Below are 18,091 nucleotides of genomic sequence, written 5' to 3' on the forward strand. Positions count from 1 at the left end.
GTTGACAATGATGATGGAATTGACCCCTTCTCATTGTCCCTAGTTCCCAGCCAACACAGAAGGGGAATCTGGTTCAGAATATTTTCTGGGACCTCTCCACAACTTTCTGGCATAAGATTTTTATTAGAAACTAAGTAAAGCACAACATAGTTGAGGAACTTTCTCAAAAAACAGCAAGTCCCTAAAATTCCTCCTCTCTGACATTCTGCTCACAAAAATGATTCGAACTATTTTAATCCAAACTGGCCAAACTCTAATGAAAGATGAAAGTACTAGGTTTTTAGAAATAATATATAGGTATAGGCTTGAAGCTTAGACAGCCCTGGATTCAATTCTTGGCTTTGTCACCTCCAAATCTAGTGGCCTTGGGCAAGTTCCTTGACCTCTCCAAGCCTCAGTGCACACATATGTAAAATGAGAGAGGAATCACCCAGCAGGCAAAGTGGTCCTAAGCTTTAGAAACAATGCTTATAAAGTGCCTGCCTCACATAGACCACAACAAACAGCAGCGCTGATTGTTACTATGTGAAATGTTGTTCCAGGGTATAATAAAATCCTCTGAAGCACAGTATGTTTGGGGTGGGAAGAAAAGCAAGAGTGAATCTAGAACAGGTTCTAACTTTGATTTTAGCCAAGCATAAATCATGAGTGGTAGGATCCAGGGAAGAGGGCAAGCGCACTGGAGATGGGAACACCGGAGGCCTGCGAGTCTGTTCACAGATGTTCTCTTCCCACCGGTTAGGTAAATTCGAGTTCTTCATATACATTCCAGTCTTGAATTCAAGAGACAGAAAGCCTATCCTTTTCAACTGTCATGCTCCAAATCTGGTGGGACTTTTCAGACAAATTGCATACTCTAAAATATGGGTACAGATGTCAGCCTCAGTATCACATTCGTGTCAACGCAGAGGGAGATCAATGCTGAATGATTTTTCTGTCTACATTTCTAGCTTTTCAGAAAAAAATTGAGATGTTTTGATTAAAACTCATTTTATGAAGGAAGGTGAGAGAGGGAGGGAAGGAAAGAAGAAAGACAAAAAATGCATTCCCTTTACAATTATACTTTCATCCTGTCTTGCTTCCTTTAGCGAAACTGGTACCATGTGTAATAGTAAAACAAAGGTCTTAATCTGGTTTCTAGTGTCACCTACTGGATTCATTGGGAATTACAGCCAACATCCTCCAGCGTTCCCAAAATTACACCTATATAAGCTAGAGAGGAGGAGGGGAAAAGATCTCTGTCAATTGCTGTGTTTGCAGTGCAAAGTGGGGCAAAGCTGGCAGCTTATAGCACAATAACAAAGGTGACAAAATGAGAATGTAAGTCCATGAATTGCAGATTTTCTGAAACATGAAAGGCTCTGATCTTTAAGAAGGTGAATGTCAGATGATCCCAAAATGTCATCATCCCACTTGAAGATGACAAGGTAGTTCTCAAAAGCAATAAAAATTAGCATAAAAGTTTAATGCTATATTAGTTGTAGAGCAGCTGTGTTGAACCATGATTAAAAGCATGAATTCTAGAGTCAGACCACCTGAGTTCAAATCCAAGCTGTTGATAATTACTAGATGTGCAATGCAAGGCAAGTCACATCAACTCTGGGCTTCCGTTTCCTCATCTGTAAAGTGGAGATAATTATAATGCCACCCTTGAAGAGCTGCTGTGAGGGAGACATGAGGCTATACATAGGAAGCACTGTGAACAAAGCCTACCACGTGGTTATCACGTGGAAAACGTGGCTGTGATTGTAATCCATTATTAGTACATAAAGCAGACTGATATGATGGGAAATGTGCCATAGGGGTGCTCCAAAGACCTGTGCATGAGTCCCAGCTCTGCACCTGACCTGCTAGGCACCTTTAGGCAAGTCTTTTAGACTCTCTGAAATTCAGTCTTCTCATTTGAAAGACAAGACCACCACCCAATACACCAGCTCCCAGGCTCACACGCAGGCACACACTGCTCAAACGTAAAACACCACATATGTATGCAAGGTGCTGTCTGCACAAGAAAACATGCAAAATCCTTACAGTTAAAATGGTTGGGGTTACAAATGCCCAGCAGACTTTCCAGAAGATGTTGGGCTGGAATCCGATCATCATCTCTATATCCTCACAGAATCTTTGCAAGCCTGCAAATAGACAAGCAGAAAACAGGTATAAGGCACAGTAGCAGGAGGGCGAGATGGGGGCAGGGCAGGCACTAGAGCCCCTCACTCAAGCACCATTGGCTAGGGCTGGCCCCAGCCTGGTTTCAACATATGACCCCTATTATGCAGGGAACCGTCAGACAAATGACACGCTGTCAGGAAGATTAAGGCAAATTGGACACTTAAATAGATATTAAATATGCTCTGTGGTGAGGTTCAAAAATGTCAGCCCATGGTAACATCTAAAAAGCTCAGTTCCAGCCTGGCCCAGGCTATCAGCATTGTCACAAGCTGACATCTCACACATGCGGCTGTTTTCTGAGGTGCTTGGTGACAACTCTGGCAAGATCGGTGAAGATTGTGGTCAATAAGCAGAGTATATTCTGAAAACCTTGGAATTTAGAGAGAAAATCACTGCACACTGGCTTTTATCTTCCACCCTCCCAAGGACGCTATTCCAATGAGTCATTTATCTTTGTGCCATGCAAGATGATAATAGCACACAAAAACCAACGTAAATTCCAAGTGTCCTTCACCCACTTTGTTGGAACTCAAAGGACTGCTGTCTTCTTGGTCATTCATCAACCTCACTAAAGTAAAAACAGAGGAGATGGTTACTCTCATGGCCCTAGACAATTGCCATCCCTACTCCCTCTTGGTTTAGGAAGGTTTTTAAAACCACTCCTCAAAAGAAAAAGGCGTTGAGAAATATTTTAGAATTGGGCAGTTTCTTGCATTCTTTCCCAACCTCATCAGAAGTATGGCCTTCCCTGAACTGTGGGACCGAGATGTTGAAGGGACCTGTACAGTCTCCAAGTTCAAGCTCCTTCATAGTCAGCAACTCTGACTTCAGTATGGCCTCAGCTTAAAAACTCATCATTCCTTCAGCCTCCATCATTTTCATGAAAAGTGAGTACCTGCAGGTCAAGAGAGACTTACCAACAACTCCTCCCATCAAGAATACTTCTTGCACATTGTCAGGCCTTCTTTCTAGACCTTGGTCCCTTGCTCCTCCTGTTCTCAGGATTTCCCAGCCTCCTCAGATGTCTGGGTCTTTTGCCCTGAGCTCCATGAGAGCAGGTGAATTCAGTCTCTGGATGCTCCTCTTCCTGCCTTCACTGGCCACCTCTCCCCCTTCTGCCATCACTTCCCTGTCCACCACCTCATCTGCCCTCATCTGATCAGTGCCCCCCACCACCCCCATCTCAGTCCCCACTTATCCTTCCTGGTCCTGTATTTTCAATGCCTGCTCTCTGCTACTTGGAAGTGGGGAAGGATAAATGTGATGTGAGAAGACAGTGTCTTGCTGGGCTAGAAAAGTGACTGGAGTTTTCCTTCTGCAGAATGGAATAGTTCAATTCAGACCCTTAAAAAATGGCCCCGCTGGGCCAGGCATGATGGCTCTAGCCTGTAATCCCAGCACTCTGAGAGGCCAAGGTGGGTGGATCACTTGAGGCCAGGAGTTCAAGACCAGCCTGGCCAACTTGGTGACAACCCATCTCTACTAAAAATACAAAAAATTAGCTGGGTATGGTGGTACATGCCTGTAATCCCAGCTACTTGGGAGCCCAAGGCAGGAGAACCATTTGAACTCGGGAGGCAGAGGTTGCAGTGAGCCAAGATCACACCACTGCACTCCAGCCTGGGCAACCAGAGCAAAAGTCTGTCTCAAAAAAAAAAAGAAAGAAGGAAAGAAAAAGAAAAAGAATGGCCCTGCTGTTCTATATCTTGATTTGGGTGCTGGTTACATTGGAGTGAAAATTCATTGAGCTGTACACTCAAGATACATACTCTCGTGGAGAAAAAGGAACCCTAGTACACTGTTGGTAGGAATGTAAATTAGTACAGCCACTATGGAAAACATTGTGGACATTCCTCCGAAAATTAAAAATCGCATTACCATATGATCCAGCAATCCAGCTACTGGGTGTATATCCAAAGGATTTGACATCAGTATGTCCAAAAGATACCTGCATTCTCATGTGTATTGCAGCATCAATGGAATCAACGTAAGTGTACATCAACTGATGATGAATGGATAAAAAAGAGGTGGTGTACATACACAATGGTGTACTATTCAGCCTTTTGAAAGAGAGGAAATGATGTCATGAGTGATAACATGGATGAACCTGGAGGACATTATGCTAAGTAAAATACGCCAGGCACAGAAAGACAAACACTGCATGTTCTCACTTATGTGTGGAATCTAAAAAAAAAAATTGAACACATAGAAGGAGACAGCAGAATGGTAGTAACCAGAGGTTGGGGAATGGGGAAAATGGGTGGATCTTGGTCAAGGATACAGTGTTTCAGTTAGACAGGAGGAATAAATTGTAAGTATTTGAGGTGATAGATATGTCAATTAGCTTGATTCAATCGTTCCACATTGTATAACACATAGCATCACTTTTGTACCTAGTAAATATCTACAATTATAATTTGTCAATATCTAATAAAAATACATAAATGAAAAATATATCATGTATGTACATTATACTTTAATCTTAAAATTAACCCAAAAAACTCCACTCCAAACACCACTATCAAAATAATGGATCCTGAGACCCTTCACAGCCCTCCGCTCCTAACATTTGCTTTTACTTCCTACCAAGCTCAGATTGAGGAAGTCAGCCACCCCTCAGGACAGCGAGTCTCCAGGCCCCCTGACAACAGCCATCATGGAGGGCCGCCAAGCCTCAGGACTGCTGTAGAGGAGCCTGTGCTGGGAACAGTATGAGGACTCATCCAAGGCACCTTTTCCCAATTCACTCTAAAATGCCTTAGGTTGCAGCTGAGCTTCCCACTCTACTTTAAGGCAAGTCTGACAGCGGTCAGTCACGAACATGGTACAGTGGAAAGAGCACTGGACTGGGAGTTAAGGTCCAAGAGTTGATACCCAGTTCTGCTACTGACTCACTGTGTGACCTTAGGTGAAACAGTCTCCCTGCCCAAGCTGTTGTTCATTGGGGAGACTGAGCCGAATGAGCTCTTAAGGCTTTTCCAGAGAGGTCAATCCATGATGCAAGGACACTCCAGGTTGCTTTCTTGGGTCTACAGGTGAGAACTGCATGCTTTGAGCAGCTGACCTGATCACCTTTGGATTTGTTAGTCTCCTTTAGTTTTTATTACACACCTTCAAATGAGTGGCCTCTGAACACTAGGCCCTCTGAGCATAAGTGAGGGGAGAGAATAAAATAAATAGAAGTCAAAGCTGAGGCCCTGAAAAATATATATAAAGCACCAACAGCAGGCCTCAGTTCTTTTTCTAAAAACAAAAAAAAAGAGAGAGAGATTCTAGAAATTTATATTATTAGCATCAATCCTGTTGCCATGTTTTTCCCCTTCATGAAACCATCCCCAAGAGATGGTGGCATGTGGCTTGACTGGGGACACTGTTATGATAGGGCTCAAGGTTAGACCTAAGGAATACATATAAGTAGCCTCCTATAAGAGGAGGGTGTCATGGTAGAAGTGCCCAAGCCCCCCAAGAGAGAATAAAGATCTGGACCCCAGGTTGTAGGAAGGGGTGGATCATGGGTGCTCAGTTTTCAGCAAGAGACAACTTAATGAAGAGGAGCAGTCCTGGGACCAAGAGTGAAAAGGCTTGGGTTCCAGGGCCAGTTTGAAGCCTGGAAAGTCATTTCCCCCCTTATGCAACCCTCCTGCACCGTGCCCATTCCCGAGTCAAGCTCTCCAGTTCCTCCAGCCTCTGCCTTGCTCACGGCACCCAGACTTTGGCCCACATTCAAGTCCCCACCTGAGTCCTTCACTGAGTCAACAGCTATTTTCATCTTAGGCCTCTGTTTATATGGCTTCCTCTGCCTGCTTTCTCCTTTCCCCTAATCCACATCCATCTTGCCTTCAAGGCCTAACTCATGATAAAGGAATTGTTCATGGAGCCTTGAGCATGGGCAAGAGGGACTTGCCTGCTGCATGACCTCGAGCCTGGAGGGGTAAGAGGGCAAGTAGTCAGGCCCCAAAAGGGGTCTGAGCAGCTGCTTCTCAAAAATGAATCTGAATTAGTAGAAAAACAGCAGGGGAAACAAAAAGGTGGTGAACCTGTGGCTATTATTTTAGACTCAAACAGATATGAGGCTCAGAAATCAGTCCATGACAAACTGCATACAACCAAAAGATCCTGAACTGAGATGTCAAGGACTTGCTTCAACCAGTCAATCACTTTCCCCCATGCACCTTTGTGGCTTTTGCCTCTCTAAACCACACCCGTGCCCTTGGCCTGGATATTGTTCATAGGGGCTGCTTGCCCTCCTGGGTGGCCAGGTGTGGTTCCTCTGTGAGCACAGGTGGTGGCTGTTCAATCACATTGTTCCTCCAGCCAAAAGACCACTGTACTGGCTCCAGAAAAATGCAAATCATTTTTTCAAAATGACTCTACTTAGATAAAAGTCTGCTGAAGGGACCACTTCTACACAAAACTCAGGGAGTTTTACCTTTAAACCTGGATACCTCGAAGCCAGCTATTGGCCATTGAGGCATGTTGACTTGAGAACGTCAAACAACTGTTTCAATCTAATAAAACTTGAAAATTGTACCTGCCATATTTCAAACGTTTGGATGATATCCTCTAGAATCTAGAGATTATTAGAAACAAGAAGAAAACACAAATCTCTTCAATTCACTGGCTTTTTAAAATTCTGGCTAGGAAGGTAGTACACCAGGTGAGTCAGGTTCATTTTAACCCTTCACAGGTTTATGTTCTACTATTTTAAATGAACTCTGCACTGGTTTGAGGCCTCACGATCTCAATAAAGAATACACTGTCTTCTGGGATATAAATTACAGATTTGTGCAGGTTTCTGTTTGTTTTTTTTTTTTTAACCTCAAACAGTCATGTTAGCTTATTTTTCTTCCTGAGCTTCACTTCTTAGAATTCCATCCAGATCCTAATCAGAGGCGTACAGCCACATCTGACACTGCAGAAGTCAGGTTCAACCTGAGCCCAGCACAGAGGCAACCTGATTCTGGAGGCAAACCCAACACCAGCACTCTTACTTAGAAACCAGGGGATTCCCTGGGTGGTCCCAAGGAAAATTAACATAGCCCAGGGACTAAAGCACTCAGGATTTATTTTTTCCTTCAGAACTAAGAAACCTATGACTAGATTTGTATGGGGGTGGGGGACAAGCTATTTGATTCCAAAAAACAGAAATATTAAGAGGTTCCTATTTTAATGATGTTTTAAACCATCCTGAACAGCCCTGTTTTATAGGGAAGAGCTGTGCAGACGTGCCCTTTGTGGCAATCAGCAGTTAGGGTACAGGTAACAGAAGATGGAAATGAGACAGTTACTTGCACTTGGGCCAGTGCTGCAAATAAAGAGCTTTCCTGACTTTGCCAACTGATCATCTGGTGACCTCAGCTTACATGTGGACCCATAAGGGGCTGAGTTGCCAAAGAAGGACCTTGGAGGCTTCTTCTTGCCTCTCCTGGCAAGGTCTTTAGTTTCTGGGCAGAAAGTTATGATTCCCTGTGGTGGATTTCACTGGGTTTCTACCACTCTCTGCTCAGCTAGAAAGCACTTTGAAGCCTCACCCTAACTCCGACAGCAGGTCTTCAATCACGCCATCACTGCAGGATCCAGGCTGTCTTATCAGCCAAAAGTGCTGGCAGCTTGGTCTCTGATCTCATCAGGACAGCTGGCATGCCTGCGCACCTCTCTTGCCAGGAACTAAACTCTCCCTGCAGTGGGGATGTAGTCTCTAGTCTGAGATAAATTCCCCTTCTACCAATGTCCAAAACTGACTACAAGTATCATCCTGTTTCTGGAGTGAGTACCAGGATGTTTACACAGGAGGTTTCTTTTTTCCATCTGGATTCCCACTCCACCCCCTTTATTTTAATGAGCTTTCCAGAAAAGCAAGACGCTGTTAAGCACGTGTTGGGTGGAGGCTAACAATTACTTTAAAAATAAGATGCTCGTAACGGGGATACCTGCAGAGCTCTGCAGACCCCTGTGGCCTAGACCCCTCTTCCTTTGGGCTCCAGATGGTACATTTGTCCCTCGAGCATATCCTGCATTCCAAATAATATCTTTTACTTCCTTTTGGCTTAGAATATGTTGCTGTCTCTTTTGAGCTCTGAAGTACAGTTAGATAATCTGAACTGGAAATGTTCACCTTCCAGATATTTGCTATGGTGGCGCACTCTCTCTCTCTCTCTCTCTCTATATATATATGTATATATAAGTGAGGCCTCGGGACAGTTCTGAGCAGGCTTCCAAGCAGAAAGAAGTCAGTAGGGCCTTGAATCAAATAGGACTTTCTTTAACTGACAGTGCATACAAGGAACCAGGAGATACCCTTGAAACCCTAGGACAAACACTTCCACACAAAGGGCAAAGATGATATCTGATAGCTCACCATTTCTTTTTTTTTTTTTTTTGAGACGGAGTCTCGCTGTCGCCCAGGCTGGAGTGCAGGGGCTGGATCTCAGCTCACTGCAAGCTCCGCCTCCAGGGTTTACGCCATTCTCCTGCCTCAGCCTCCCGAGTAGCTGGGACTACAGGCGCCCGCCACCTCGCCTGGATAGTTTTTTTGTATTTTTTAGTAGAGACAGGGTTTCACCGTGTTAGCCAGGATGGTCTCGATCTCCTGACCTCGTGATCCGCCCGTCTCGGCCTCCCAAAGTGCTGGGATTACAGGCTTGAGCCACTGCGCCCGGCCAAGCTCACCATTTCTGTTCTTGATAATGGCCCCACTGATATGGCGAGCTGGTTGCTATTGTGATAGTAAGAAGGATAAACTGTAAGACAACTGGAAGTGTATTCCTGGAAAAATCTGAGATTGAGATATTGCATCACAGGCACCTATGATGCTAATAAAGTTTCCTAAGGATCTGTGAGCTGAGTGGTCTCTTCTCACTACAGTACCCAGGGACCAGCTACAAAGTTATCCCTCAATTCAAGCTGCATGGGCACTGAAGATCAGGAAATAATTTCATGCCTGCAAAGTAGCCTCCTTCTCCCTGCTCTGGCCATTGTTCAATTAACTGTTCACATGCCAGACCACACCCAAAGGGGTATCTGAGTCCTAGGAATTTCTGATACAAAGATTTTTAAGTTTCATCTTCAGCCACCTCTTGTTTCCCTATTAAATTTGGATCACAGTGGTCTTGAGGCAAGTTTGGAAACAAAGGTGCAGCTCTCTTAGGTTTCCTAAATAGTTGCAATTTAAGCCTTGTATTGTCTTATTAAGTATGGAAAATCTGCTTGCCATGAATGCCTTACCGACACTCAAGCTCTACTTCAGCAACAGGCACAGTGATTTCCTTACCATACACATAAGAGATCCCCACGAGCTCAAAAATGGCAATGATGACAAGGGCATAGGAGGCAGCATAGGTGTCCACAAGCTGAAACATGTAAATTCCACCCTAACAGGAGAGAGAAACAACCAATATCAAATACGTCCTGGAGCCAGGCTATCTCTTCCCACGTTTTACAGCCAGTTATCTCAATCCTAAGAAGAGTCAGGTGCAAACAGGAGTCCATGTATCTCCCCTCCTTTCAATAGCAGTAACCTACACCTGGTCCAGCATGTAAGCTGGAGGCCTTGCTGTGTCAGCAAAGCAGTTCCTCAACAGGCTCCGAGCTAATCAATATAACAAGCACCAAAAAAAGCGATTTAACATCTTATTCTTGGAAGGCAAAGGTCAACCTCTGAAGAAGTATATGTGAAAGCAGCCAGATTGCTTTATTTTTGCTTTAAGCAATTGATCATATCCACCTATGTATCTGCATTCAATTGACCCTCCGATGACCTTTAGGTGTCTCTGGGTATTTCTCACACATCCCCATGAATCTCTACCTCACTCTTTAAGTCTCCCAACGATAAATAAGGTGCAGAGACCTTCACATTCCAATCCATTATTTTACAGAGGAAGAAATTAAAGCCCTGGTAGTTAGATTGCTCAAGGCCACAGAGACAACAAAAGCAATATATATACTGAGTGAGTTAACACAATTTACCAAGACACTCAGGACTAGAAGAAACTGAAGTGCCTGTTGACTCATACATGACAGTAATCATCAGAAAATGTACCTGGTTGGTAAATAAAGATTTTTATGTATTCTGTTTTCTTTTTCCTAATTTTTTATTTACTTTTTTAGAGGCGGGGTCCCACAATGTTGCCCGGGCAGGAGTATAGTGGTTGTTCACAGATGCAATCAGAGCACACTGCAACCTTGAACTCCTGGCCTCAAGCAATCCTTCTGCCTCAGCCTCCCAAGTAGCTGGGAATAGAGACACGCGCCACTGCACCAAGCCACGTATTCTATTTTCTTAAAGTAGGACACACCTGCCTTGTTGGCTCAATAAGGCTACATCTCAATTATGAGATACTAGAAGCATCACTGGTAGCCAAGATGACATATTTCCCTCTACAGTCAGAATCCCTAATGAACTGGTGCCATCTACATGGAAATGGCAGTGATTTGCCTTTGATTATAAGGTCTGAGAGCTGCTAAGGGTTGAAGGACAGATAGCCATTGGCTCCCCCACCCACCTATCCCCACCGCAAGCCTGTGCCCAGGAGGCAGCTTACCTGAGTGATCATTGGAAAACCCATGATGAAGAAACAAATACAGCAGCCCAGAGTAAACACTGGCTTGTGTGTGCGCAGGTACTTGGGGAACTCGTCTGAGATGGAGGTCACTATGGTCTCGATGGTGGCAAACTGAAACCGTGTCAGGAAATGAACATCTGAGTCAAATTGTACCACCCAGGTACCCCCAAGCCCTTTGCATGTCCCATCCAGGAAAGCTGTATTTGTGTTACGTTTGGTTTTTAGGATGGCATTCCCTCAATGGGTCTGAAAAGCCTCCTTGGGGTCCAACCCACAAGGGCAACCAAGAGAACCCAAGCAGGATGTGAGCTTTAAAAATTGTACTTCCAACCCCCAGAGACTTGCATTCATATTCACCCATTAGGACATTTTAAGTTTCATTTTGTATTCATGAGATGTAAATTCCTGTCCTCCAGTTTACCTTGCATTTGCTCTTCTACTTGAGGAAAAACCCTCTTTGCACCCAAGGACTAAACTCTGAGCACCTGTCAGCATGATCTGTGGTTGTCTCAGCCCCACAGCAATTCCCCTAAAACTGACTTCACTTTATTTCTCATCCAGCCCTACAGAATTTGCTTTGGCAAAATGACACGAAGGCAGGAAGCACACAGACTAAAAATTGCCACATAGAACAGAGGGAGAAGGAAAGAGAGAGGACGACTCTCTTGCACCATTACGTGAGTACCCAAAATACAAGGTGATCCTGAGCCCTACGCAGGCACTTCAACATCTCCAGATCTCTCGGGAGAAGCATTCAGACACCCCTAAGCCTACCGCTCTCCTGAAGGGTGAACCCAGGACCCAGAAGAGGGGGAGTCTTCAAGAGAAGTCTGGGATAGAGACTGATGGCAAAGGGGCTCACCATAGTGTCAAGTCCAAGAGTGAGGAGCATCAGGAAAAAGATGATGGCCCAGAACGGAGAGAGAGGCAGCCTGGTTAAGGCTTCCGGGTAAACCACAAATGCAATGCCTGGCCCTGTAAGGAACGAGACAGATGATTGCAGGCAGGCCCTACTCAAGGCTGCTCTTCCTGGAGCCCAGAGGGCCTTCTCTCTGCTGAGATCCTCATTTATTACTTCTTATATGCTGCTTCCACTGTTTGTTATTTTTCACTCATCTCTATCCATTTCCTCAATTAGACCATAGGCTTCTTGAAGAAAAAGACCAAGGGAATTAGGTCAACAGCTAGGAGAACTCACAGGAGAGGCCTAAAAATAGTGTCTAAGCAGAGACTCAGAGGCAACTCTACTGGACTCCATGGCTAGGCTGTGTACCATGTACATAGGATGAGAAACTCCATCTTCGTATTGGATGAATTAAGGGAAAATGTAATTAATTACCCGTTAGAGCAGTAGTACTCAACCAGCAGTGATTTTGCACCCCAGGGGATATTTGGCAATGTCTGCAGGCATTTTTTATTCTCAGGGGTGAGCCGGGGGTAGGGGTAGGATAACTACTGGCATCTAGTGGGTGGAGGCAAGGGATGCTGCTAAGCATCTTACAGTGCACAAGAGAGCTTCTTGCCAACAAAGAATTATCCTGTCTCAAATGTCAGTAGTGCTGAGGTTTGAGAATCCCTGCTCTAAAAGTTGGAACATGACCAGAATGACATTATTTCTTCCTTTAATTATTTTATGAATTTTGTGGTGCGTGTGCAGGACGTGCAGGTTTGTTACACAGGTAAACATGTGCCATGGTGGTGTGCTGCACAGATCAGCCCATCACCTAAGTATTGTCTAGGAAGAAATGCATTAGTATTTCTTCCTTTAACTACCCTTCCTCCTATTTAGTCCTCCAGGAGAAAACATTCACATAAAATATGAATCTAACAGTTTCAGGATCTCGCACTATTGGTATAAATGGTGCCAGTCCTAGTAGTTAGTTGGGTTGGTGCGGCGGTGCATGAAACATCATGTAAGGATTAAGAGGGTTCAGTCTCCAAGGGTCAGATCCGGTCCAAATCCATATTCCATGACTTACCATCTGTGCAACCCTAGACATACTATTTAATTTCTGTAAGCCTCAATTTTGTCCATCTGTAAAATGGGGATAAAAATAGGACCTCACAAGGTGGCTACAATGAACAAATGAGAAAACGCAGATGAAACACTGAGCCCAGTACCCCCTACATCATCAACACCCACAGATTATTATCTTCTACTATGAGTGGACTATGAACTTGGAAGTTAGCGGTTCTGATTCAGGTTTACTCTAGAACACTTCATGTGGGTCTTGCTGGGGATGTCTGAGCGGCAGTTTTCTCTGCTATCATAAAACCCTGCCAGTCATTCTCCCTGCCTCACGGCCTCACTGGGAAGATTACTGTAACCAAAGGTGGCTAAAGACACAGCAGTTGTGAATTTCCCTGTAAGTAGAAAACTAAACGATAATGGGCAGAGACAAGTGAATGTGGGCACCGGGATAATCCACAGGCAGCACACATCCGCGGCCAGAAGTCACAGCACCTAGAATGTTTATAACGCAAGCATAACAGCACTTTTTTAAACTGGAATTTATCAGGTTGTTTGTTCCTGATGTTGCCTAGGGCCTTGGGGTATTTAAAATATAAAGCCTCAAATGCCTGAGATTTCCCCACTTTATGCATTTATTGAACAGACTGTAGAGCCAGTCTCTGAAGGCTCCCTATGTGAACCATAAAAGAAAAGTCTGTATTAAACTAAAGTTCAAAATAGGTCTCAAATGCAGAACAACAAGGAAGTCAGTTTAATGCTCTCACGACAGTCATGCCCATAAAGCCGACAAGAAGGTCTTCAATGGCCACTACCAGAGGTCCTCAGCGGCTTACTTTAACAGGATTCCACCCTTTGGGCTTTACAGCTTTTTTAGAGGAAGGAAGTGATTTCAAAATAGTCAGCCTGCTTCCATTTCAGCTGCCTCCCTAAAGCACCCAGGTGAAGGCGGAATTTGCAAGCTAAATTACAGCAGACTCCACTTACCCAAGGCTGATGGCGAGCAGAGTCATCTAGGCAATAACTTCATTAGATGTTAAAAAGTATATGGCCAGTCTGATGGAGGCCAGGTTCTGCCTCTCTCCTCTCCCACTAGGTGGCAGTAGAGTCCAGTGACTGGAGTACAGGCTCTCTTCCTCATGGATTAAAAAACTGGTGGCGGGGTTCGGTGGCTCACGCCTATAATCCCGACACTTTGGGAGGCCAAGGCGGGCGGATCACAAGGTCAGGAGTTCAAGACCAGCCTGGCCAATATAGTGAAACCCAGTCTCTACTAAAAATACAAAATTTAACTGGGCATGGTGGCAGGTGCCTGTAGTCCCAGCTACTCAGGAGGCTGAGGCGGGAGAATGGTGTGAACAGGGGAGGCGGAAGTTGTTCAGTGAGCCAACATGGCACCACTGCACTCCAGCCTGGGTGACAGAGCAAGACTCCATCTCAAAAAAGAACAAAAACAAAAAAACTGGCTGTACCTCTTACTGGCAGAGGACTTAGGGGAGTCACTTGTTCTTTCTAGACAAATTTTAGTTTCTTTATCCACACAATGGAAATAGTAATAGTACCTACCTTTATAGAGCTTCTGTGAGAAATGCATCAACACAAGTAAAAAGCTTAGAACAATGCCTGGACATACTAGGAACTCAGAAAACATAGACTATTATTGGTCTTGTGAAAGGGGATCAAAGGGGCTCCACATTTCAGTAACTTGAGCAGAGTCCCCAGAGATCCTACCATGAGAGCCTCCTTTATCCTAGAGCGTCACTAAAGACACAGCAAGGAGCTCTGGTCAATGCAATGCATCAAGGCCCATAGCACAGCTTGGGTAGCCACTCTGCTGTGATAACTATTACAAATTGAATGAGCTCTCTGAGGATATGCCAGCTGGACTTCTGTGCCTGTGGGCAGAAGGATTGGGATACAGGTGATAGGCAGATGGCTGCATGGAACTGGGGTGTCAGTGCCGTTTGAGAATGCTCATTTTGATCAGTAAGGTATCTGAACTATTAAGGGGCAAGGGAACCAAGGTAGTATTTCTAGTGCTCTGTTTAGCTGAAAGTTACCTACACCTGGGAATGCTAAATAAATATGCACATTTCTGCTTATCTACTCTGGTCTGAGTTTTTCTGCTGCTGGATAAGCATCTTTGTTTGGCTTCAGGATAGATTCTGAACATGAGTCACCGCTCCATAGGTGGCAATGCATATGGTGGGGAGATGGCTCTGAAGGCCTAACTTCCCTGGAAGCTGCTTTTCTAGAGCAGATCCCCAAGAAGAACATGCCCCCTTCCCTATGTCTATCACAAAAGCAAAAGACAGGCTGGTCTCTTCACCAATCCTACCCATCCTCAGCCCCTCAAAATTTTGATAAGACCAAGATTTCGGATGATCATTTTGGTAGAAATGCCTCTTTTAGAAGGGAGTGGTAAACTAAATCGAATAATGTTAGGTCATTCAGGAGAACCTCTATTTGACTAAAGGTCAGAACCTAGTTACCAAAGTTGGGTCAGCAAAAAATGGCCTGAATGTCTATATGCCAGTGTTGCCCAGCAAGGATGAAATGGGGCTCGGGTTTAATGCAGACCTGACCCCAAATTTCTGTCCTATATTCTGCAGAGCCTCCATCATATCGAGGCAAGTAAGACAAGCCTGTAAAGCACATATAAAAATACATGCAGGTTCAGATGAGCAGGAAAGCTTCCCCAGTGGGTCTGGGAGAAGATCTCATGGACCCTCTCCTGTGGGAGATGAGGCCCACTGTCCCTGTGCCAGAGACAAGTATTAACACAACAGATTAGACCCTGTTAGAAGTGCCCTTATCCTTGTTCAAATCAAAGGAAGTGAAAAAACACTGGCAAGGAGAAATTTCAGAGGAAAACATGGGCAATTTGTTGGCTGCATTTTACATACCAGATAAACAACATTCTATTTGAGGTTTTGCAATATCTCCCCAGAAATCCCTTTCCTGGAGCAGAAAAGAGTTCAGAATCGTTTACTAACCTGGCCCACATCTCAGGATTCATAGTCTCTAGCAGGTTGGCCACTGGTTCCAAAAGAACTCAGTAATGTCACAGAAAGTAAAATGCCTAAGATCTTCTAGAAAATGGGACAGAACCTATCTGCTCCAACCACTCTGCTAGGAGGAAATGAGGTTACAGGACAGCTGGAAGTGACTCCAGTACCTCTAAGTACAAAACCTGTTTACCCTCTCACTTTCCCTCCCTGCCTCCCAGGGTATCTGAGAATTCTCAACCAGCCAGAGCCATTGCTTATCTCCTGGGGCCCCTCTAATTTAGTGCATTGCTGCAGAACCAAACACCCCTCAGGGTTTCACAGCCTCTCCAGGGAGAGATAATTGCACCCCTGGAACGTGCTGGCTCTTTAACTCTTTGAGGCCCTGGGTGTACTATCAGCATGAACTGGCGCAGTAATGAATTATCCTTAGGGAACCAGAAGAAATCTTGGTATCCAAAAAGGTGACATTTCCAGGGCTTAGTTCTCTCACCACATCTGAAACATTATCTGAGAATGGCAGTCAGCTGCTTGAAGGAAGATAACTGCCCAGACAAGCCTCTCACAGGTACACCCCTTGGTTGTCCAGGGCCATAGTCATGCCCCACAGCATGAGGCACAGGACCAACACACTAGGCATCCCATAAATGTCTGAATTGAGAATGAGATCATAATGGTAAACAATAAACACAATGAAATCCCTTAATCACTGAAACCTACTAAATATCCAAATCCTTTGTACTAAAATCTTGAATGCTCTCTCTGCAAAATGCTGTCCTAGTAATATGGATTAAATGAAATAAAAATGAAAGCTCTTTGTAAACTTGAAAACATCATACAAATGTTAGCCATTAATAAAAAGATCATCTGGAAAGAGAGTAAACATTTATTCCACATGCGTCTCCACCCACCCAGCACGATCCAACCTTTCTACCCACTGGGGAAAAAAATTGCAGGTCTGCATTGCTAACTAAGCAGAAGGCCCCGAAAGCACATTTGACCTAACAATCAGAAAAGTGCTTTGTAAGGAAAATGGTCCTCTGAAGTCAGTTCTCTCACTAAGCCTTGGTTTCGACAGGGCCCTCTGCAAGGAATGTCATCCTACAGCAGCCTGTGCCCACATCAGCTCCTGAGGCAATGGTTTGCCTAATAAATTCACTACTCGTACCTAACAGGTATAACCCCCACTTCTATAGGCTGGAGCTAAATTAAGAGGGGCAAGGTAAGAGGAAGGGGAGGAGACGAGAAGGAAAGAGGGCTTTTAAAGCAATCCCTCTAGTCAGAGACAAGCCAGTTCTGACTCTGTAGTGAGCTTCCTACTTGAGCCTTCCTCGGTCCCACTGTACAGAAGGACCTGGGCTCCTCCACCCTCTATCCTGTTCCAGAAGGCCAACTTCCCAGCATAGTATAAATTAGGAGCTTGTGACATGGGCCTGGGACCTGCCCTGCAACAGCAGGGTAACAACTGTCCTGTACCTTGGTCTGCCACATTCTCAATGTTGACTTTGCGTTCATTGGCCATAAAGCCAATAACGGAGAAGATGACGAAGCCGGCAAAGATGCTCGTGGCACTGTTGGTGCAGGTTACAATTAGAGTGTCCCTGGAAAGAAGAGACCAGAGTTTTCCATTAGATGTGCTTGGTGAGTGGAAAGGGACAAGGGGAAGGGCACATAAATGTGTGCCCACGTGTTTGCTTGCACGTGTGTTTCATATATATGTATGTTCATGTCCTAACCACAGGCTCCCTTGGACTCATGTAAAAAGCACCAAAGGCTCAAAAGATATCCCTTAATAGCCCTGATTCAGGGCCTCTGGGCCAAAGCTCTGACTCCACATTCTATATAAAGGGTCTCAACTCATCTGCTATGGTCTGAACCCTCCCATCCCAAATTCATTGGCTGAAAGTTAATCCACAATTTGATAGTATTAAGAGGTGGGGCTTTAGAAAAGTGATTAAGTCAGGAAGGCAGAGCCAACTCATAGGATTAGTGCCCTTCTAAAACAGGCCGAAGGGAATGTGTCTGCCTCTTCCACCATATGAGGACACAGCAACAAGGTGCCATCTTTGAAACAGAGAGCAGCCCTCCAGACACTGAATATTCTGGCACCTTGAACTTGGACTTCCCAGCCTCCAGAACTGTGAGCAATAAATGTCTGTTGTTTATAGCCAAAAGTCAGTTAAAGATACAAAAATATAGGTAGATAGGAGAAATAAATTATAGTGCTCTACAGCACTGTAGGATGACTATATTAACAACCATCCCAGCTGGGCACGGTGGCTCACGCCTATAATCCCAGCACTTTGGAAGGCCAAGGCAGGTGGATCACCTGAGGTCAGGAGTTTGAGATCAGCCTAACCAACATAGTGAAACCCCGTCTC

The 18,091-nt window shown here is 44.7% G+C and overlaps 1 protein-coding gene across 2 annotated transcripts in view; it reads right to left on the reverse strand.

Moving 5' to 3' along the window:
• SLC6A5 (solute carrier family 6 member 5) overlaps positions 1-18,091 on the reverse strand; it is a 54,195-nt gene that overhangs the window by 5,389 nt on the left and 30,715 nt on the right. For both annotated transcript variants that reach the window (XM_025357281.1, XM_025357280.1), the window contains 5 exons: positions 17,187-17,311; positions 11,596-11,708; positions 10,713-10,844; positions 9,443-9,542; positions 2,032-2,132 (listed from right to left, as the gene is read on the reverse strand). In XM_025357281.1, coding sequence (XP_025213066.1) covers positions 2,032-2,132; positions 9,443-9,542; positions 10,713-10,844; positions 11,596-11,708; positions 17,187-17,311 — 571 coding nt within the window. The remainder of the gene's footprint in view (positions 1-2,031; positions 2,133-9,442; positions 9,543-10,712; positions 10,845-11,595; positions 11,709-17,186; positions 17,312-18,091) is intronic.

The sequence above is a fragment of the Theropithecus gelada genome, chromosome 14, assembly GCF_003255815.1.
Source record: "Theropithecus gelada isolate Dixy chromosome 14, Tgel_1.0, whole genome shotgun sequence".
Taxonomy (NCBI): Eukaryota; Metazoa; Chordata; class Mammalia; order Primates; family Cercopithecidae; genus Theropithecus; species Theropithecus gelada.